The sequence below is a fragment of the Hypanus sabinus genome, chromosome 4 (genome assembly GCF_030144855.1).
Source record: "Hypanus sabinus isolate sHypSab1 chromosome 4, sHypSab1.hap1, whole genome shotgun sequence".
NCBI lineage: Eukaryota > Metazoa > Chordata > Chondrichthyes > Myliobatiformes > Dasyatidae > Hypanus > Hypanus sabinus.
Window position 1 is genome coordinate 188,040,309 of NC_082709.1, and position 23,678 is coordinate 188,063,986.

The 23,678-nt window shown below is 47.0% G+C and overlaps 2 protein-coding genes across 2 annotated transcripts in view; one reads left to right on the top strand and one right to left on the bottom strand.

The window, feature by feature from the left end:
• Window positions 1-1,653, top strand: part of pdxka (pyridoxal (pyridoxine, vitamin B6) kinase a) — a 47,468-nt gene extending 45,815 nt beyond the window's left edge. The window contains exon 11 of the mRNA XM_059969012.1: window positions 1,054-1,653. Coding sequence (XP_059824995.1) covers window positions 1,054-1,166 — 113 coding nt within the window. The 3' untranslated portion in view covers window positions 1,167-1,653. The remainder of the gene's footprint in view (window positions 1-1,053) is intronic.
• Window positions 1,654-4,905: 3,252 nt separating this feature from the next.
• Window positions 4,906-23,678, bottom strand: part of LOC132392199 (mucin-3B-like) — a 43,685-nt gene continuing 24,912 nt past the window's right edge. The window contains exons 2-3 of the mRNA XM_059966041.1: window positions 6,477-6,603; window positions 4,906-5,836 (exon numbers count right to left, since the gene is read on the bottom strand). Coding sequence (XP_059822024.1) covers window positions 4,907-5,836; window positions 6,477-6,603 — 1,057 coding nt within the window. The 3' untranslated portion in view covers window position 4,906. The remainder of the gene's footprint in view (window positions 5,837-6,476; window positions 6,604-23,678) is intronic.

Genomic DNA, 23,678 nt, shown 5'->3' on the forward strand with positions numbered 1-23,678 from the left:
GGGAGTGTGTGATGGGACAGTGTAGAGGGAGCTTCCCTCTGTTTCTAACTGTCCCTGTCCTGGGAGTGTGTGATGGGACAGTGTAGAGGGAGCTTCACTCTGTACCTAACTATCCCTGTCGTGGGAGTGTGTGATGGGACAGTAAAGAGGGAGTTTAACTCTGTATCTAACTGTCCCTGCACTTTTTTTTTTACAAAATTCCTTTCTTACAAATACCGATGCTATACAATATATACAAAACAGTGACTAACACAATTACTTCACTACAAATAGATAATACACATTCAACCAAAATGTTTCCATCTCTGCCAATGATGGCATTTACACCCCGCGGAGCGCAATGGTCCCGGTACGCCTCTAAGGTCGCGGTGGACTGTGCATGTTCCTTTTCAATATCTACCCGGGCACTAACATACCCCCTAAACATTGCCAGGCAGTCTGCCCGGGCAGATCCTCCCGCCACCCGTTTCCAAGACCCACGGATGGCTGATTTCGCCAGCACCAGGAGCAAGTTAACAAGGACATCCTCATTCCTCCATGCCCCCCTCCTTTCTGGATGACCATATATAAATAGGGTGGGACTAAAGTGCAACCAGAAGGCGAGAAGCAACCCACGTAAATATGCAAAAAGTGGTTGCAGCCTCACACACTCCATGTACATGTGGTACACGGTCTCCTCCAGCCCACAGAAGTGACATGCGAGTGGGAGATCCGTGTACAAACTAAAGAACTTATTGCAGGGCACCGTTCTATGCAGCACCCTCCAGCCGAGATCCCCCAGGTGCGTGGGAAGAACCCCTTCGTAAAGGGACTTCCAGTGAGGACCCTCCTCACCTCCGGGTGGAAAGACCAACCGCCATGGCGTGTTGGGATGGTGGACAGGGGCAAGGAAGTGGAGGGTGTGGAGCAGCAACCCATACAGATACCTTGTACTTGCATCCCCAAATGGGATTGTGTCCCTGCCCTTGGAGTGTGTGATGGGGCAGTGTAGAGGCAACTTTTTTTGCAGCATAGCTGACATATTCTCTTTCTGTCTCCATCCTCTCCCTGTAGCCATGGCTGGCCCTGGGAATTCGCCAACCGCTGCCCAATTGGAACTGCGTGTGATTCAGAGCAAATCGCAGATTGAGAACCCCGAGATAATAATCCACGCCACGACCATCTGAACCATCCAGACTCCATAGCACCGCGCCCATGAAGCACTTGTAACCTCCCCTGACCTCCGCCAACTGCCCCCCAGGGTGTGTGGTGAGGAGAATGACACCCGTTGCTCTCTCCAACTAATCCCTGTCCTTCCGTGCACTGTGCTGTGAAAGACCTGCGCTGGGGAGCGGTGTTGCCCTTCCACAGGTTGGGGGGGTGGAGTTTTCCCCTTGTCCCTGGAGTATGTACTACTAGTGGGTTCCTTCATCGGGATTGGCTGCAAGCGCTCCCTCTTGTGGAATACCTATCCCTCTGACTGAAGAGACCCCATACTGTGCCAAGTGTGGAGTGGGGCTTGGGATACATGAGAATCTGCACTGGGGGTGAACTGGATGCATTCGTTGTTGCACAGTTTTCAGCAGATTGTGTTTTAGATTCATTAATTTATCGTGTGTATGTTAGACCATAAGACATAGGTGCAATATTAGGCCATTTGGCCCATTGAATCTGCTCCGCCATTCCATCATGGCTGATTTATTTTCCCTCTCAATCCTGTTCTTCTGCCTCCTTCCTGTAATTGCTTACACCCTGACTAATCAAGAACCTATCATCCTCCGCTTTAAATAAAGCCAGTGATTTGACCTCCACAGCCATCTATGGCAATGAATTCCACAATTCACCACCCTATAGCTAGAGAAATTCCTCCTCATCTCTGTTCTAAATGAACAACGGACGTCCCTCAATTTGGAGGCTGTACCCTCTGGTCCTAGACTCTCCCACCGTTGGAACATCATCTCCACGTCCACTCTGTCTAGGCCTTCTAACATTCGGTATGTTTCAGTGAAATGTGTCATTTGTGTTAATAACCAACACAACCCAAATGTGCCACATATTTCATCACCAACCTAGCATGCTTATGATGTTCAGCAAAACAGCACAAGAAACAGTGTAACAAGTCCCTCTTCCACCCTCACCCTATACACATACACACCCCGTCCCCCAGGAGAAGCTGCCTCCGAGCCTGCAGTCCTTGGCTCCTTACTCATTGTGACTGAACAATAATCGGTGATAATTTTAGCAATCAACCACTTGAAGACACTAAGTCACCTGCCACCAGCTGGTGATCTCCACCAATCCACACTGAATCACCTGTGTTCTCCATCCCCAGGCCAAGTGCCCTGCAATTCCAGATGAGCAATTCCCCTTCCGTTTCAGGTTCAGTTTATTGTCATTCAACCATTTACCAGCAAGCAAAACGATGTTCCGGTGGGCCATGATACATACCAGTGCATATACCTCGCACATATAACATAGAAAGTACTAGCACCACAACTAGAAACACGAACCTTGGAACCCATAGCACGTCAGAATCAGGTTTAACATCACTGGCAAATATTGTGGAATTTGTTGCTTTACAACAGCAGTACATTACAATTCATAATAAACACTGCTACTTCAAAAGGCCATGCCTCAAAAATGCAGCATCCATCATCAAGGACCCCATCACCCAGGACATGCCCTCTTTTCATTGATACCATCAGGGAAGACGTACAGGAGCCTGAAGACACACACTCAATGATTCACAAACAGCTTCTTTCCCTCTGCCATCAGATTTCTGAATGGACATTGAACCCATGAACACTACCTCACTAATTTTTCTCTCCCTTTTTTGCACTACTTACTTAATATTTATATCCTTTTTTTCATTCACAGCTTTTGTTTGTACTGCTGCTGCAAAACAACAAATTTCACAAAATATGCTAATGAGATTAAATCTGATTTTAAAGTACAAAAATATAAATATTTTTTAAAAATTAAATTAATTAACAATGTGTGGGTAAGGAACTGCCTCAGAACTGGAATGTTAATTGTTTCTCTTTGTGAATGCACCTGAGCTGCTGAGTGGTTCCAGCGCTCTCCCATTTTTATTTCAGCTGTCCATCATCTGTTTTTTACAGATTCAAGCTAATCGGTTCATTGTGGTTTTCTGGGATACCAGCCCCCCTCATCAGATCCTCAATTCCCAGATTCTGACCCCCCCCCACCACCCCATGTGTCGCAAACTCTCTGAAAGCCTCAGACATCTCCTTCTCTTTTCTGGTAAATGTGCCAGTGATGCAGGAACTCACCCTCTCCCTGGTTTGTGGCCCCACCCACTCACCTCCAGTCTGGTTTGTGGCCCTGCCCACTCGCCCCTTATCTGGCCAGTGGCCCTGCCCGCTCAGCCCCACTCTGGTTTGTGGCCCTGCCCACTCACCTCCACTCTGGTTTGTGGCCCTGCCCACTCGCCCCTTATCTGGCCAGTGGCCCTGCCCGCTCACCTCCACTCTGGTTTGTGGCCCTGCCCACTCGCCCCTTATCTGGCCAGTGGCCCTGCCCGCTCAGCCCCACTCTGGTTTGTGGCCCTGCCCACTCACCTCCAGTCTGGTTTGTGGCCCTGCCCACTCGCCCCTTATCTGGCCAGTGGCCCTGCCCGCTCAGCCCCACTCTGGTTTGTGGCCCTGCCCACTCACCTCCAGTCTGGTTTGTGGCCCTGCCCACTCGCCCCTTATCTGGCCAGTGGCCCTGCCCGCTCAGCCCCACTCTGGTTTGTGGCCCTGCCCACTCGCCCCTTATCTGGCCAGTGGCCCTGCCCACTCACCTCCACTCTGGTTTGTGGCCCCGCCCACTCACCTCCACTCTGGTTTGTGGCCCTGCCCACTCGCCCCTTATCTGGCCAGTGGCCCTGCCCACTCACCTCCACTCTGGTTTGTGGCCCCGCCCACTCACCTCCACTCTGGTTTGTGGCCCTGCCCACTCGCCCCTTATCTGGCCAGTGGCCCTGCCCACTCAGCCCTACTCTGGTTTGTGGCCCCACCCACTCTGGTTTGTGGCCCCACCCACTCACCCTCCTGGCTCGTGCAAGCTCAAAGCTCCAATTCACTAACGTGACCAAATGAAACAATATTCCTCCAAACCACGGTGCCCCCACAAAACACAGCACAAACTACCCCACAGATAAGTTGTAAGCTGCAGTGCAGTGTGACCTGCCCACGCTGCCCCTGGGTCAGGCAAGCTGGATCTCCTGCCACCCTCTCAGGCTAGAAGGGGAATGGCGATCCTCCGTCTTAAAGGCCTTGCCTCCACCATTCCAGTGATTCCATCCCTACGAGGGTCCACTGCCGTGTGGGAACAGACAGCCCATGAGAATTGAATGATGGAGCAGGCTTCTTGGGCTGAACCCCTGGACGCTGTACTCAGTGAGGCGAGAGGAGGCTCTCACTGACCATAAATATGAAGGGATGAATAAAGCCATTTGGCTCATCAAGTCTGCACCATCATTCAATTGTGACCTTTCTTTCCTCCATTTTCCCAGCTTTCCTCCCCGTGTGGGAATAGGGGTGTGGATCTCTGAGTGACCCTTGTGCAACACCGCCCTCGCCACCAGTGTCTGCAACCTTTTCCCAGCAGTAGGTGGAATTTCCTATGACCTCTGTGTGAGGTGTATGGGGCACAGTTACACACTCACCAGGGTCCAGTCATCCCTGCTGGGGAGGGCTAAGGCATTTATTGTTGAGATATCAGCACCTGACTGGGTGCAGGAGCACAGGGAGAACAGGTTGCCTTTGCCCCTGGTTCTGAAGCCCTCACCCCTCTCCCTAACACACTGCCCTGACTCTGCTGATGGTGACGCTGTCAGCCCAGACCCTGCTATGATGATGAGAACCACAGGAGGCTGTGCTCACCCATGTGTGTCCATTGAAATACTGTCCTGGTTCCGACATCAGTCCCCCCACAGTGACAGGGTATGTGTGTGTGAGACCTGTCCACACAGTGACGGGGGGTGTGTGTGACCTTTCCGATAGTGACTCTGTGTGTGTGTGTGAGTGAGAGAGAGACCTGTCCCACAATGACAGGGTGTGTGTGTGTGTGTGAGACCTTTCCGATAGTGACTGTGTGTGTGTGTGTGTGTGTGTGTGTGTGTGTGAGAGAGAGACCTGTCCCACAGTGACAGGGTGTGTGTGTGTGTGAGAGAGAGACCTGTCCCACAGTGACAGGGTGTGTGTGTGTGTGAGAGAGAGACCTGTCCCACAGTGACAGGGTGTGTGTGTGTGTGAGAGAGACCTGTCCCACAGTGACAGGGTGTGTGTGTGTGTGAGAGAGACCTGTCCCACAGTGACGAGTGTGTGTGTGTGTGAGAGAGACCTGTCCCACAGTGACAGGGTGTGTGTGTGTGTGAGAGAGAGACCTGTCCCACAGTGATGGGTGTGTGTGTGAGAGAGAGAGACCTGTCCCACAGTGACGGGTGTGTGTGTGAGAGAGAGAGACCTGTCCCACAGTGACGGGTGTGTGTGTGTGTGTGAGACCTTTCCGATAGTGACTCTGTGTGTGTGTGTGTGAGAGAGAGAGACCTGTCCCACAGTGACAGGGTGTGTGTGTGTGTGAGAGAGAGACCTGTCCCACAGTGACAGGGTGTGTGTGTGTGTGAGAGAGACCTGTCCCACAGTGACAGGGTGTGTGTGTGTGTGAGAGAGAGACCTGTCCCACAGTGACGGGTGTGTGTGAGAGAGAGAGAGACCTGTCCCACAGTGACGGGTGTGTGTGTGAGAGAGAGAGACCTGTCCCACAGTGACGGGTGTGTGTGTGTGTGTGAGACCTTTCCGATAGTGACTCTGTGTGTGTGTGTGTGTGTGTGTGTGAGAGAGAGAGAGACCTGTCCCACAGTGACGGGTGTGTGTGTGAGAGAGACCTGTCCCACAGTGACGGGTGTGTGTGTGAGAGAGACCTGTCCCACAGTGACGGGTGTGTGTGTGAGAGAGAGAGACCTGTCCCACAGTGACGGGTGTGTGTGTGAGAGAGACCTGTCCCACAGTGACGGGTGTGTGTGTGAGAGAGACCTGTCCCACAGTGACGGGTGTGTGTGTGAGAGAGACCTGTCCCACAGTGACGGGTGTGTGTGTGAGAGAGAGAGACCTGTCCCACAGTGACGGGTGTGTGTGTGAGAGAGAGACCTGTCCCACAGTGACGGGTGTGTGTGTGAGAGAGACCTGTCCCACAGTGACGGGTGTGTGTGTGAGAGAGAGAGACCTGTCCCACAGTGACGGGTGTGTGTGTGTGAGAGAGACCTGTCCCACAGTGACGGGTGTGTGTGTGAGAGAGAGAGACCTGTCCCACAGTGACGGGTGTGTGTGTGAGAGAGACCTGTCCCACAGTGACGGGTGTGTGTGTGAGAGAGAGAGACCTGTCCCACAGTGACGGGTGTGTGTGTGAGAGAGAGAGACCTGTCCCACAGTGACGGGTGTGTGTGTGAGAGAGACCTGTCCCACAGTGACGGGTGTGTGAGAGAGAGAGACCTGTCCCACAGTGACGGGTGTGTGTGTGAGAGAGAGAGACCTGTCCCACAATGACAGGGTGTGTGTGTGTGTGAGACCTGTCCACACAGTGACAGGGTGTGTGTGTGAGACCTTTCCGATAGTGACTCTGTGTGTGTGTGTGTGTGTGTGAGAGAGAGAGACCTGTCCCACAATGACAGGGTGTGTGTGTGTGTGTGAGACCTGTCCCACAGTGTCGGGGTGTGTGTGTGAGAGAGACCTATCCACACAGTGATGGGGGGGGGGGGGTTGTGAGACCTTTCCGATAGTGACTGTGTGTGTGTGTCTGAGGGAGACCTATCCACGCGGTGACAGGGTGTGTGTGTGTGAGACCTGTCCACACGGTGACAGGGTGTGTGTGTGTGTGTGTGAGAGACTTGTCCCCACAGTGATTCTGTGTGTGAGACCCGTCCCACGATGATGGTCAGTGTGTGGAACTGTCCACAAGCTGTGGGTCTGTGTGAGTGTGGAGCACGTCGCCCTAGTGAGGGTCAGTGCATGTGTGAGAGTGAGACACAGCCCCCACAGAGGGTCAGTGTGTGTGTGTGTGTGTGAGACCTGTCCCACGGTGATAGGGTGTGTGTGTGAGACCTTTCCGATAGTGACTCTGTGTGTGTGTGTGTGAGTGAGAGAGAGACCTGTCCCACAATGACAGGGTGTGTGTGTGTGTGTGAGACCTATCCACACGGTGACAGGGTGGGTGTGTGTGTGAGACCTATCCACACGGTGACAGAGTGTGTGAGAGAGAGAGACCTGTCCCACAATGACAGGATGTGTGTGTGAGACCTTTCCAATAGTGACTCTGTGTGTGTGTGTGTGTGAGAGAGAGAGACCTGTCCCACAATGACAGAGTGTGTGTGTGTGTGTGTGTGTGTGTGTGAGACTAGTCCCCACAGTGATTCTGTGTGTGAGACCCGTCCCACGATGATGGTCAGTGTGTGGAACTGTCCACAAGCTGTGGGTCTGTGTGAGTGTGGAGCACGTCGCCCTAGTGAGGGTCAGTGCATGTGTGAGAGTGAGACACAGCCCCCACAGAGGGTCAGTGTGTGTGTGTATGGGACCTGCCCCCCCCCCACAGTGAGGGGTTGAGTGTGTGTGTGATCCATTCCCAAATGGAGGAACTCAGTGTCTGTGTGTGTGAGACCCATCACCCTGTGAATATTTCTCTTTGTGTCCTAACCTTTCTGTCTCCCCAGGAGATCATCTGTGTGATTGGGAAATGAAATTTGGGCTTTACATTCCCTGTCCCAGTGGGCAGCCCCTGTACAAACTCTCCACCCCAACCCACCTCGAGTGAGCCTGACTCTCCACTGACAGCCCCCTCAGCAGTGTTACAGCCAGGACAGTCTCCGGCTCAGCCCTGGCAGGGTTTCGTTCGAGTATCTAGAGGCCAAACTAACAGTGACTCAATCTTGTGGGCGTGTATGCGTGCGTGTGTGTGTGTATGTGTGTGCGTGCGTGTGTGTATGCGCGTCTGTACCAGTATATATTCTGAGTTGGTGATGTAGTCCTTGCTTGTTATTCTGTATGTGTCTCGCTTTCTTAGATCCTCGCCAGGTGAGTTAGCCTGCCCTGCCCTGTCACTGCTCTGTCTTTACCACTCTGATTTCAGCCCTTTCTCTCCGCTGACCAAGTGGCAGTCTGCGCTTGCAGGGTTCGAGCGTGCTGCCGAGTTTCCTCCCTTGCTGCTGGTCTCTGTCCGGCAGAGACTGGGGAGCTGCAACGTACATTGAAGAGTTGACCAGAGCTTGTTGGTGAGACTGACAGAGGAGTCGTCTCTGAGTGTTGGGCTTGCACTCTCCGTGAATGTTTCTCTAGTTTACCGGTAGAGTTTTGTCAGTCTTGCTAACCTTCCAATTCTGTGCTTCATATTTTCCTGTACTGTCCTGTCTGTGAGTATTAATATATCAAATTAAATGATTAAAATGAATCTTTTAAAATTAATTTACATATAGATATTTAAAAATTTATCTTTCTGATTGGAAATAAAATCATTTATTTACTAAGACATTGATATTTCTGCATTTTGTTGTTTTGGTGAGAATCTATCATAATGGTTCTTTTGGGAAATAGATTCATTTCAGGTAAGTGGTCGTCGCTGACCAGGAATCAGAATAGGTTTTTCATCAGTGATGTACACTGGGTGGCCCCTTTGATACTCCAGTACACCTGCTTGTTAATGCAAATATCTCATTAGATGGTTAGAAAACTCTTAGGCACGTAGCTGATTGAGAAATGGAGGGCTGTGTGAAAAGGAAGTGTTAGATTGATCATAGAGTAGTTACAGGTTTGGCACAGCATTCTGGACCAAAGGGCCTGTAATGAACCTCTACAGTACTGTGCTGTAATGTTCTTTGAGGTCGGAACGATAGTGGGCAGATAATCACTACAGAAAGGTGGTGGGAAAGGGTTGAGCAAAGGCTACAACTTTCACAGTGAACATCAGGGCCCTGGGGATTGTCGTAGAACAGGAGAGCAAGAGATTGTGCAGTGACTTGGAGACAGTTCCTTGCGAACTTTATGTGCCAGGTTTAAAAAGCGACAGACTACGTCCTGTCAGTCATGTAGAAGGTTGTTTGGATTAATAGTAACTTAGCAAGGGCCAATAGAAAGAAGTGAAGTATAAGTGGAGTGCTTGTTGTTGGAGTGGGCCAGTGTTAGAGTGGCTGGGCTCGGGTGAAAACTTGAGCTTTAGAATGCTCCTGCTCGGAGATGTGGGATTCCAGGGAACCTGATAGTCTCCCTGATGACCCAACTTCAGCTCCTGACTGGAGCTGGATACACTCAAGCCCAGCCAGGTAGCTGTAACCTTCACAGAGGAGACTCTCACTGAGGTCGTCACTCTCACAGCACAGGGCTTCAGAGAGACGATTGACGACCAAGAGAAGCAACGGGAGTAAGCAGTCAGTTTCCTTCGGGCCATTCTCATCAGCAAAAAGTTGGTGGGGGGGGGGGGAAATAATCTATCAGCAGCAGCAGCCAGGTCAGTGGCACTGTGGCCGGCTATGAGGCTCAGCGGGGAAGGATAAAATCGCAGGATGGTAGTGAAGGGGAGACTCAGTAGTTAGGGGATATGCTGGAGATCTGTGGTCACAAAAGAGACGCTAGGATGGTGTGTTGCCTCCCAGATGCTAGGGTCCAGATTTTCTCAGAGTGGCTACAGAACTTTCTCGAGAGGTCACAGGGCAGTCAGAGGTCATGGTGCACAGTGGCACCAAGGACACAGGTAGAAAAGGGGAAGAGCCCCTGCGCAGAGTGAGTATAGGAAGTTGTGCAAAAGCTGGAGCAACAAGGTGAAATCTGGATTACTCCCAGTGCATGTGCGAGTCAGGACAGCAATAAGATGATACAAGTGAATGAGTGGTGCAGGGGGCAGGGTTTCAATGTTTTGGATCATTGAGATCTCTTCTGGGGAGTATATGACCTCTATGAAAAGTATAGGTTACACCTTAACTCAAGGGGACCAATATCCATGGGGGCAAATTTGTTAGAGCTGTTGGCAAGGGTTTCAAATAATTTGGCAGAGGGGTGGGAAATGGAGTGATATGGCTGAAGATGGGACAGTCAGTATACAAGTCGATACAGTGAGTAGTCAGACTGTGAGTGATGGGACAGTCGGAATACAAACAGATACAGTATGAAGTGATGAGTGATGGGACAGTCAGTATACAAGCAGATACAGTGTGTAGTGAGACTGAGTGATGGGACAGTCAGCATACAAGTAGATACAGTGAGTAGTCAGACTGTGAGTGATGGGACAGTCGGAATACAAGTAGATACAGTGTAGTGAGACAGAGTGATGGGACAGTCGGAATACAAGTAGATACAGTGTGTAGTCAGATTGTGAGTGATGGGACAGTCAGTATACAAGTAGATACAGTGTGCAGTGAGACTGAGGAAGGACAGGCAGATGATAGGGGAAAATTGCAGTCAGTGGGATGAGTTGAAGTGTAACATGGGGGCAAAATCGAAAAGGGTCATCATATTTCACCTATGAAAATGAACCACCTCACACTTACCTGGGTTGAACTCCATTTGCCTCTTCTCAGCCCAGTTTTGCATCCTATCAATGTCCTGCTGTAACCTCTGATAGTCCTCCACACTATCCACAACACCTCCAAGCTTTGTGTCATCAGGAAATTTACTAACAATCCTTTCACTTCTCCATCCAGGTCACTTATAAAAAATCACGAAGAGTAAGGGTTCCAGAACAGATCCCTGAGGCACTCCACTAGTCACCGGCCTCCATGCAGAATATGACCCACCTACAACCGCTCTTTGCTTTCTGTGGGCAAGCCAGTTCTAGATCCACAAAGCAATATCTCCTTGGATCCCATGCCTCCGTACTTTCTCAATAAGCCTTGCATGGGGTACCTTATCAAATACCTTACTGAAATCCATATACACTACATATACTGATTTTCCTTCATCAATGTGTTTAGACAAATTCTCAAAAAATTCAATCAGGCTTGTAAGGCACGACCTGCCTTTCACAAAGTCATGCTGACTATTCCTAATTATATTATGCCTCTCCAAATGTTCATAAATCCTGCCTCTCAGGATATTTTCTATCAACTTACCAACCACTGAAGTAAGACTCACTGTTCTATAATTTCCTGGGCTATCTCTATTCCCTTTTTTGAATAATAAACATCTGCAACCCTCCAATCCTCTGGAACCTCTCCTGTCTCCATTGATGATGCAAAGATCATCACCAGAGGCTCAGCAATCTCCTCCCTCACTTCCCACAATACCCTGGGGTACATCTTGTCCAGTCCTGGTAACTTATCCAACTTGATGCTTTCCAAAAGCTCCAGCACAACCTCTTTTTTAATATCTACATGCTCAAGCTTTTCAGTCTGCTGTTAGTCATCCCTACAATCGCCAAGATCCTTTTCTGTAGTGAATACTGAAGTAAAGTACTCATTAAGTACCTCTGTTATCTCCTGCGGTTCCATACACACTTTTCTACTGTCACACTTTATTGGTCCTATTCTCTCACATCTTATCCTCTTGTTCTTCACATACTTGTAGAATGCCTTGGGGTTTTCCTTAATCCTGTTTGCCAAGGCCTTCTCATGGCCCCTTCTGGCTCTCCTAATTTTTTTCTTAAGCTCCTTCCTGCTAGCCTTATAATCTTCTAGATCTCTATCATTACCTAGTTTTTGAACCTTTTGTAAGCTCTTCTTCTTGACTAGATTTACAACAGCCTTTGTACACCATGGTTCTTGTACCCTACCATTCTTTCCCTGTCTCATTGGAACGTACCTATGCAGAACTCCACACAAATATCCCCTGAACATTTGCCACATTTCTTCCATATGTTTCCCTGAGAACATCTGTTCCCAGTTTATGATTCCAAGTTCCTGCCTGATAGCTCTGTATTTCCCTGACTCCAACTAAACACTTCCCTAACTTGTCTATTCCTATCCCTCTCCAATGCTGTCGTAAAGAAGATAGAATTGTGATCACTATCTCCAAAATTCTCTCCCACTGAGAGATCTGACACCTGACCAGGTTTATTTCCCAATACCAGATCAAGTGCAGCCTCTCCTCTTGTTAATTACAAGCATCCGACAGTAGCCAGAATTACACGGGAGATAGAAAAGGCACGTCAAAGGACAATGTATTGATTGTCATGGGCATTTCAGTATACAGGTAGGTTGGGAAAATCAGGTTGGAGCTTGATTCCAAGAGAGGGAATTTGCAGAATGTCTTTGAGTTGGGTTTTTGGAGCAGCTTGTGGTTAAACCCACTAGGAAAAACACAATTCTAGATTGTGTGTTGTGTAATGAACCAAATGTGATTAGGGAGCTTAAGGCAGTGATCAAATTCACTCTGCAACTTGCGAGGGAGAAGCTAAAGTCAGATGTATCAGTATTGAAGGGAGTTACAGAGGCATGAGAGAGGAGCTGACCAAAGTGATTGGGAAGGGACACCAGCAGGGAAGTTGGCAGAACAGCAATGGGTGGAGTTTCTGAAAGCAATTCAGAAGGCACAGGATAGATGAATCCAAAGGATAAAGTATTCTAAAGGGAGGATGAGGCCACTGTGGCTGACGGGAAGTCAAAGACAGCAGAAAAGCAAAAGAGAGGGCATTTAATAGAGCATAAATTAATGGGAAGTTATAGGAAGCTTTTAAAAATCATCAGAAGGCAATTAAAAAACCCATAAGGGGAGAAAAGATTAAATGTGAGGGTAAGCTCGCCAATAATGTAAAAGAGGATACCAAAAGGTTTTTTTAGAGTAAGAGAGAGGCAAGAATGGATACCGCACCACTGGAAAATGATGCTGGAGAGGTAGGTGACAATTGAAGTTAATAAGTATTTTGTGTCAGTCTTTACTGTCAAAAACATTAGCCGTTTATCATAAATCCAAGTGTGTCAGGGACAGACGTGAGTGTGGTTGCTATTAGGAATGAAAAGGCTTGAGATGCTGACAGGTCTAGAGGTAGATAAGGCACATGGACCAGATGGACTGCATCCCAGTGTTCTGAAAGTGGTAGCTGAAGAGATTGTGGAGGCATTAAAGTCATAGAACACTACAGCACAGAAACAGAAGTTTTTGCCATCCAGTCCATGCTGAACCATTAATCTGCCTCATCCCATTGACCTGGACCCAGACCATGGCCTCCACAACCCTCCCATTCATGTACCTATCCAAACTTTGCTTCAATTTTGAAATCAACCCCACTCCATGTTACACTCTCACCACACTCTGAATGAAGAAGTTACCCCTCATGTTTCCCTTAAACATTTCTCCTTTTGCCTTTAACCCATGACCTCTAATTCTACTTTAACCTCTGTTGAAAAAACCTGCTTACATTTAATAAAAAGAGTTATTTTTTCACTGTTATATGTTTAAACTGACTAATTCCAGCATTTTTTATATTAAGTGCAGTTTAATAATTTTTTTTACTTACTGCCTGGCACGCTGCTGGCAGCAATGAAGTCCTCCATCTCTGTCTGTCCTTGGCCACTCAGCTGGAGAAGGATTCTTCATTGCTGTTTCTGTAACAGTTTTGTTTGACCAGTCAGGGTCGTTAGCCCTGAACTGAACTCCTGAACCTGGAGGACTGGTGGACCACTCTTAGTACGGCCTCTACCCTTTGACCTGTTTGGCATTGTTGACCCTACCCAGGGCCAGAGCACAAATCCCCAACTCCAGCCGCTAGAGCTCTCTGGGTCGTTGAGGCGTGCAGCGTGCAAGCCTCTAAACCACGACAAGGGTGTGGGACCTCTTGGAGGAAAATTAGTTTTTACACAGGAGTATTTGCATTATTGAAAAACTTCAAAGTACAAGGTATTGTCATGATTCTGTGCATTCTAATTAACAACTCAGAATTAGCAAGAACTAGAACCACGTACACCAAGAGCAGCAATCCGTTTCAGAATGCACCCAGCTGTTCTGTATTCAATCTGTGATTATTTATTAGTTCAGAAAGGTATTAAATTCAATCACAAATATCAAGCAATTTCTACATGGGCATAGCAAAGGACTCTACGGAAAATCCTGGAAATTCTGGACAATGTTTCTCACCCTCTGCACGCCGCCTCAGCTGAACTTTCAGTAATACCGTAGACTAAGACAACTGTGCTGCTCAAAATAATACTATATGGGGTTATTCTTACCCTCGGCCGTTAGGCTCCATAATGAGTTGGGGAAGTGATGACCACTTCCTGTTAGAATGTTCGAGGTAACTTATCTTTTACTCTTTTTACTTCTCTTCTAATATTTATATATTTGTGCACTTGTAATTCTACAATGGCACTGTAATTTCCTTTGGGTTCAATAAAGTATCTATCTAGCTTTCTAAAATGTTCACAAGCTATCCAGAGCTAATTGCAGCTTGTGCAAAGGAGATCCGGTTCTGTCTTGTCACTGTATAACCATATAACAATCACAGCACGGAAACAGGCCATCTCGGCCCTCCTAGTCCATGCCGAACTCTTAATCTCATCTAGTCCCACCTACCCGCACTCAGCCCATAACCCTCCTCTCCTTTCCTGTCCATATACCTATCCAATTTTACCTTAAATGACACAACTGAACTGGCCTCTACTACTTCTACAGGAAGCTCATTCCACACAGCTATCATTCTCTGAGTAAAGAAATATCCCCTCGTGTTTCCCTTAAACTTTTGCCCCCAACTCTCAAATCATGTCCTCTCATTTGAATCTCCCCTACTCTCAATGGAAACAGCCTATTCACGTCAACTCTATCTATCCCTCTCAAAATTTTAAATACCTCGATCAAATCCCCCCTCAACCTTCTACGCTCCAATGAATAGAGACCTAACTTGTTCAACCTTCCTCTGTAAATTAAGTGCTGAAACCCAGGTAACATCCTAGTAAATCGTCTCTGCACTCTCTAATTTATTGAAATCTTTCCTATAATTCGGAACTGTACACAATATTCCAAATTTGGCCTCACCAATGCCTTGAGCAATTTTAACATTACATCCCAACTTCTGTACTCAATGCTCTGATTTGTAAAGGCCAGCGTTCCAAAAGCCTTCTTCACCACCCTATCTACATGAGACTCCACCTTCAGGGAACTATGCACTGTTATTCCTAGATCTCTCTGTTCCACTGCATTCCTCAATGCCCTACCATTTACCCTGTATGTTCTATTTGGATTATTCCTGCCAAAATGTAGAACCTCACACTTCTCAGCATTAAACTCCATCTGCCAACGTTCAGCCCATTCTTCTAACTGGCATAAATCTCCCTGCAAGCTTTGAAAACCCACCTCATTATCCACAACACCTCCTACCTTAGTATCATCGGCATACTTACTAATCCAATTTACCACCCCATCATCCAGATCATTTATGCATATTACAAACAACATTGGGCCCAAAACAGATTCCCGAGGCACCCCGCTAGTCACCGGCCTCCATCCCAATAAACAATTATCTACCACTACTCTCTGGCATCTCCCATCTAGCCACTGTTGAATCCATTTTATTACTCCAGCATTAATACCTAACGACTGAACTTTCTTAACTAACCTTCCATGTGGAACTTTGTCAAAGGCCTTGCTGAAGTCCATATAGACTACATCCACTGCCTTATCCTCATCAACATTCCTCGTAACTTCTTCAAAAAATTCAATAAGATTTGTCAAACATGACCTTCCACATACAAATCCATGCTGGCTACTCCTAATCAGATCCTGTCTATCCAGATAATTATTAATACTATCTCTAAGAATACTTTCCATTAATTTACCCACCACTGATGTCAAACTGACAGGTCTATAATTGCTAGGCTTACTTCTAGAACCCTTTTTAAACAATGGAACCATATGAGCAATACGCCAATCCTCCGGCACAATCCCCGTTTCTAATGACATCTGAAAGATCTCCTGCTATCTCTACACAAACTTCCCTCAAGGTCCTGGGGAATATCCTGTCAGGATCTGGAGATTTATCCACTTTTAAATTTCTTAAAAGCGCCAGTACTTCCACCTCTTTAATTGTCATAGGTTCCATAACTTCCTTACTTGTTTCCCACACCTTACACAATTCAATATCCTTCTCCTTAGTGAATACCGAAGAGAAGAAATCGTTCAAAATCTCTCCCATCTCCCTCGGCTCCACACATAGCTGACCACCCTGATTCTCAAAGGGACCAATTTTATCCCTCACTATCCTCTTGCTTTTAATATAACTGCAGAAACCTTTCGGATTTACTTTCACCTTATTTTCCAAACTAACCTCGTATCTTCTTTTAGCTTTTCTAATCTCTTTCTTAAGATTCCTTTTACATTCTTTATATTCCTCGAGCAATTCCTTTACTCCATGCTGCCTATATCTATTGTAGACATCCGTCTTTTTCCGAACCAAGTTTCTAATATCCCTTGAAAACCATGGTGCTTTCAAACCTTTAACCTTCCCTTTCAACCTAACAGGAACATAAAGATTCTGTACCCTCATAATTTCACCCTTAAATGACCTCCATTTCTCTATTACATCCTTCCCATAAAACAACTTGACCCAATCCACTCTCTCTAAATCCCTTCGCATCTCCTCAAAGTTAGCCTATCTCTAATCAAAAATCTCAACTCCAGGTCCAGTCCTGTCCTTCTCCATAATTATATTGAAGCTAATGCTATTGTGATCACTGGACCCGAAGTGCTCCCCAACACATACATCTGTCAGCTGACCTATCGCATTCCCTAACAGGAGATCCAACACTGCCCCATCTCTAGTTGGTACTTCTATGTATTGTTGCAAAAAACTATCCTGCACACATTTCACAAACTCTAAACCATCCAGCCCTTTTACAGAATGAGCTTCCCAGTCTATGTGTGGAAAATTAAAATCTCCCACAATCACCACCTTGTGTTTACTACAAATATCTGCTATCTCCTTACACATTTGCTCTTCCAACTCACGCTCCCCATTAGGTGGCCTATAATACACTCCTATCAGTGTTACTACACCTTTCCCATTCCTCAATTCCACCCAAATAGCCTCCCTAGAGGAGCTCTCTAATCTATCCTTCCAAAGCACCGCCTGTGGTGAACTATGTGCCTGTCTGGACACGCCCCCTGCTGACTGCTCCTGTGGCTCCTCTCACAGGCCCCTGTATAAAGGCGATCTGAGGCCTGACGCTCGGCCTCAGTCTCCAGGACATTGTATGATAGACACTCACTCCTGGTTCCTTCTTCCAGTCAATAAAAGCCGATATCTCGCCTTACGTCTCAGTGTGAGTTATTGATGGTGCATCACCGCCATAAGATTTTCTCGGACAAGCAATGCAACACCTCCTCCTCTGGCCCCTCCTACTCTATCACACCTGAAGCAACTGAATCCAGGAATATTTAGTTGCCAACCACACCCTTCCTGCAACCATGTTTCACTAATAGCTACAACATCATAATTCCAGGTATCAATCCACGCTTTAAGCTCATCCACCTTTCTTACAATGCTCCTAGCATTAAAATAGATACATTTAAGATACTCTCCATCCCCTCCTCTCTTTTCAACCCTAACAATGCATTCAAATTTATTATCCTTTTCTTTCTTCTCCCCCACATCTTCGGGCTGAGCGCATCCCGTCTCCATCACCTGCCTTTCCTCCCTCACACACTGTCTCTTTACTTGCTCTACTGGTGAACTAATCTCCTCTCCCATAGTTTCCTCAAATTGATTCCCGCCCCCCCATCTTACTAGTTTAAAGTCTGCCCTGTAGCCCTAGCAAACCTCCCCGCTAGGATATTGGTCCCCCCAGGATTCAAGTGTAACCCGTCTTTCTTGAACAGGTCACGCCTGCCCCAGAAGAGGTCCCAATGATCCAGAAACTTGAATCCCTGCCCCCTGCTCCAATCCCTCAGCCACGCATTCATCCTCCACCTAATTCCATTCCTACTCTCACTGTCGCGTGGCACAGGCAGTAATCCCAAAATTACTACCTTTGCGGTCCTTCTTCTTAACTGCCTTCCTAACTCCCTATTCTCTCGTTTCAGGACCTCTTCCCCTTTCCTACCTATGTCATTGGTACCTACATGTACCACGACCTCTGGCTCCTCACCCTCCCACTTCAGGATATCTTGGACTCGATCAGAAACGTCCCGAACCCTGGCACCAGGGAGGCAAACTACCATCCGGGACTCCCGGTCACCTCCACAGAAGCGCCTGTCTGAACCCCTGACTGTACTCTGAAATTCCAGCAAACTTCCCATTTTGAGAGAAGCCACGTGTGTAACATTGCTTCAGCCTGATCTGAACATGACTTCACATCAACGGTTGTTTCTGTGATGGCAAACTGCGATTGCCGGAAAGCAGGGACAGTAGTGCCATCCTTCCTTCAAGCAGGCCAGATACTCTTTAAAATTATCAATGAGTTTTATATAGCTGCCCAAATGCAGGATGAGATGGAGGTACGTCCCTACCAAAGGAGGTATAAGATACTCCTTCTCTCCACTAGCCTGCAGGTCACCCTTGGGCAAGGTGTAGCACCCACAGCCCCTCTCCCCTGATCAGGGTGGTGTGAAGCCATGGTGGTGGATTTTGAGTCTGTGGTGGGAAAGACAACAATAATGTGAGCATTTATTTTCAAGAGGACTAGAACATAAAAACAAGTATGGAATGTTGAGAATTTATAAAGCACTGGTGAGCCCCCACTTGGAATATTATGAGCAGTTTTGGGCCCCTTATCTTAGAAGCTGGAGAGGGTGCAAAGGAGGTTCACGAAAATGATTCCAGGATTAAATGGCTTGTCAAATGAAGAGAGTTTGATGGCTCAGAGTCTGTATTCAGTAGAACAGAAGAATGAGGGCTGACCTTATTGAAACCTATTGAATGGTGAAAGGCTTTGAAAGAGTACATGTGGAGAGGATGTTTCCCTATCGTGGGAGAGTTTGTGATCAGAGGGCACAGCCTCAGAATAGAACAGTGTCCTTATAGAACAGAGATGAGGAGGTTTTCTTCAGCCAAAGAGTGGTGAATCTGTGGAATTCTTTTGCCACATGCAGCTGTGGAGGCCAAGTCTTTACGTATACTTAAGGCAGATGTTGATAATATCATGATTGGTCAGGGCATGAAGGAATACAGGGTGAAGGCAGGAGATTGGGGCTGATGAAATGGCGGAGCAGACTCAATGGGGCAAATGGCCTAATTCTGCTCCTATATCATATGGTCTTAAATCACGTCCTGGTTATGCAACCACTATAGCTTCCCCCCCCCCCCCACCACCACCACCAACAGTGAGTCCAACCCATTAATTTCTTTATCCCTTCCTTGTGTCATCAGAAAGACACCGTCCAGTCTCCTTTGAGACCAGACCTCGTTCACTAACACTGTATAGAACACCTCCTCCCCAACTCCAAGCTCCAACTTTGGGCCTCCTGACTGGCCCTCCCCTCATGTCTCCTGCTCACATAGACTCCTGGAAGGATGCTGCTTTCTCAAAGCATTGCTTCTTGAAGATGTCCTTGATGATGGGGAAGCTCATGCCCATGATGGAACTAACCCCTTCATCCTCTTGTGAGCTTGAAGTCAGAATAGTCTCCACTGTAGATGGGAAGACAAAACATCTTTTGACCACAGAGTCAGAATGCTCTCCACCATACTTCTGATTTCAGAATGGTCTGCACTGTACATCTGATTTCAGAATGGTCTGCACTGTACATCTGATTTCAGAATGGTCTCCACCATAAATCTGATTTCAGAATGGTCTCCACTGTACATCTGATTTCAGAATGGTCTGCACTGTACATCTGATTTCAGAATGGTCTCCACCATACATCTGATTTCAGAATGGTCTGCACTGTACATCTGATTTCAGAATGGTCTCCACCATACATCTGATTTCAGAATGGTCTGCACTGTACATCTGATTTCAGAATGGTCTGTACCGTATATCTGATTTCAGAATGGTCTGCACTGTACATCTGATTTCAGAATGGTCTGTACCGTACATCTGATTTCAGAATGGTCTGCACTGTACATCTGATTTCAGAATGGTCCGTACCGTACATCTGATTTCAGAATGGTCTGTACCGTACATCTGATTTCAGAATGGTCTCCACCATACATCTGATTTCAGAATGGTCTGTACCGTATAACATTGGCATGTGCTAAAGGTAATGTAGTCGTTATGGGAGATTTCAACATGCAGGTGACCTGGGAGAATCAGGTAGATGCTGGACCCCAGGATAGGGAGTTTGTGGAGTGTCTATGGGATGTATTTTTGGAACAGCTTGTGCTTGAGCCAACCAGGAACGAGGCTATTTTGGACTTGGTGATGTGTAATGAACAGGAATTGATAAGTGATCTTGAAGTAAAGGAGCCATTAGGAAGTAGTGATCATAACATGATAAGTTTTTATCTACAATTTGAGAGGGATAAGGGCAGATCAGAGGTGTCAGTGTTGCAATTAAATAAAGGAGACTACGGAGCCATGAGGGAAGAGCTGGCCAAAGTTAAATGGGCGGATGCCCTGGCAGGAAAGACAGTGGATCAGCAGTGGCAGATATTCTTGGGCATAATACAAAAGATGCAAAAGCAGTTCATTCCAATGAGAAGGAAGGATTCAAAGAGGGGGAAGGGGCCACAGTGGAAGTCAGAGATTGTATAGCATTAAAGAAAAAGAAGTATGACAGGGCTAAGATGAGTGGGAATACAGATGATTGGGAAAGTTTTAAGGAGCAGCAGATCTTAACTAAAAAAGCAATACGGAGAGAAAAAATCAGGTATAAGCTCAGTCTAGCCAGGAACATAAAAGGGGATAGCAAAAGCTTTTTTAGCTATGTGAAGAGAAAGAAGATAGTTAAGAACAATGTTGGCCCCTTGAAGAATGAATTGGGAGAAATTGTTATGGGAAACAGGGAAATGGCAACAGAATTTAATGCGTACTTTAGATCTGTCTTCACCAGGGAGGACACAAGCAATCTCCCAGATGTATGGATGGGCCAGGGTCATAAGATATCAGAGGAATTGAGACAGATTGACATTAGAAAAGAAACTGTGATGAGTAGACTGGTAGGACTGAAGGCTAATAAATCCCCGGGTCCAGATGGTCTGCATCCGAGGGTTCTAAAAGAGGTGGCTCAGGAAATTGCGGATGCATTGGTAATCATTTTCCAATGTTCCTTAGATTCAGGATCAGTTCCTGAAGGTTGGAGAGTGGCTAATGTTATCCCACTTTTCAAGAAGGGAGGGAAGGAGAAAACGGAGAACTATCGCCCTGTTAGCCTAACGTCAGTCATGGGGAAGATGCTTGAGTCCATTATTAAGGACGAAATAGTGGCACATCTTGATGGCAGAAATAGGATTAGGCCGAGCCAGCATGGATTTACCAAGGGCAAATCATGCTTGACTAATCTGTTGGAGTTTTTTGAGGGTGTAACAAGGATGTTAGACAAGGGTAAGCCAGTGGATGTTGTATACCTAGATTTTCAGAAGGCATTCGATAAGGTGCCACATAGGAGATTGGTGAGTAAAATCAGAGCTCATGGCATTGGGGGCAGGGTTTCAACATGGATAGAAAACTGGTTGGCAGATAGAAAGCAAAGGGTAGCAGTGAATGGGTGTTTCTCAGACTGGCTGGAGGTGACTAGTGGGGTACCACAGGGCTCTGTATTGGGACCACAGCTCTTTACGATTTATGTCAATGATTTAGATGAGGGCATTGAAAACTATATCAGCAAGTTTGCTGACGATACTAAACTGGGTGGCAGTGTGACATTCGAAGAGGACGTTAGGAGAATACAGGGAGACTTGGATAGGCTGGGTGAGTGGGCAGATACTTGGCAGATGTCATTCAATGTGAATAAATGTGAAGTTATCCACTTTGGAAGCAGGAACAAGAGGGCAGAGTATTGTCTGAACGGTGTCGAGTTAGGTAAGGGAGAAATGCAAAGAGACCTAGGAGTCCTAGTTCACCAGTCAATGAAGGTGAATGAGCAAGTGCAACAGGCAGTGAAGAGGGCAAATGGAATGTTGGCCTTTGTTACAAGGGGAATTGAATACAAGAGCAAGGATGTCCTTTTGCATTTGTACAGGGCCCTGGTGAGACCACACCTGGAATATTGTGTACAGTTTTGGTCTCCAGGTTTAAGGAAGGACATTCTGGCAGTTGAGGAAGTGCAGCATAGATTCACTAGGTTGATTCCTGGGATGGCAGGGCTGTCTTACGCAGAGAGATTGGAGAGATTGGGCTTGTACACGCTGGAATTGAGGAGATTGAGAGGGGATCTGATTGAAACGTTTAAGATAATTAAAGGATTTGATAGGATTGAGGCAGGAAATATGTTCCAGATGTTGGGAGAGTACCAGAGGGCATGGATTGAGAATAAGAGGTTAGTTATTTAAAACAGAGTTGAGGAAGAGCTTCTTCTCCCAGAGAGTTGTGCAGGTGTGGAATGCACTGCCTCGGAAGACGGTGGAGGCCAATTCTCTGGATGCTTTCAAGAAGGAGCTGGATAGATATCTGATGGATAGGGGAATCAAGGGATAAGGGGACAAGGCAGGGACTGGGTATTGATAGTGAATGATCAGCCATGATCTCAGAATGGCGGTGCAGACTCGAGGGGCCGAATGGTCTACTTCTGCACCTATTGTCTATTGTCTATTGTATATCTGATTTCAGAATGGTCTCCACCATACATCTGATTTCAAAATGGTCTGTACCGTACATCTGATTTCAGAATGGTCTGTACCGTACATCTGATTTCAGAATGGTCTGTAGCGTACATCTGATTTCAGAATGGTCTGCACTGTACATCTGATTTCAGAATGGTCTGCACTGTACATCTGGAGAGACTCACTGGCGATGTGACATGTAGTGGGAACAGAGGGAAGGAGGAGCAGGATGCCAAGCCTTCTCCACCATTGAATCTGATCATGTCCAGTCCCCTGTAACAGTTTCCCGTACCCCTAAATACTCCCCATCACACTGAACGATCAGAATCTTCACTGACGGCATTAACTTCCCAGAACTTCCCTCTTACAATCTCCCTGCAAGGTGCAAACTTCCCAGATCTGTCCACCCACTCTACAACTCACTTTCTGACCAAGTTTAGAGTCATAGGACTCTACAGGACAGAAACTGGCCCTTCAGCCCATCTAGTCCATGGCAAACTATTAATCTGCAGAGTCCCATTGACCTGCACCTCGCCCATAGCCCTTCATACCCCTCCTATCCATGTACCCATCCAAGTTTCTCTTCAATGCTGAAAGTGAACCCTCATGCAATGCTTCCTCTGGCAGCTCATTCCACACTCTCATTCCCCCTCTGAGTGAAGAAGTTACCCCCCATGTTTTCAATATTTCACCTTTCACCCTTAACCCATGACCCAACCTGCTTGCACTTAACGGATCTACACCTGTCCTGCGGGGTCGTGCCTTGTTCTGATTGTTGAAAGTCACATGTTCCATTGTGATTGGTTAGTTTAAAAGCAGCAGCTGCTTCTCTCATCGGACAGCTGCCTGGGTTTATAAAACAGCACGTGGAAGGGGCCTGCTCTCTTTGTTTAAGGCCAGGAAGCACATGACAACTGCGACGGTATACTCGGCGCACACTTAACTAAGGATGTTTGTAGAATTTAAAGAGCAAACACAAGGAAATCTGCAGATGCTGGAAATTCAAACAACAACACAAAATGCTGGTGGAACACAGTAGGCCAGGAGGCATCTATAGGGAGAAGCGCTGTCGACGTTTCGGGCCGAGACCC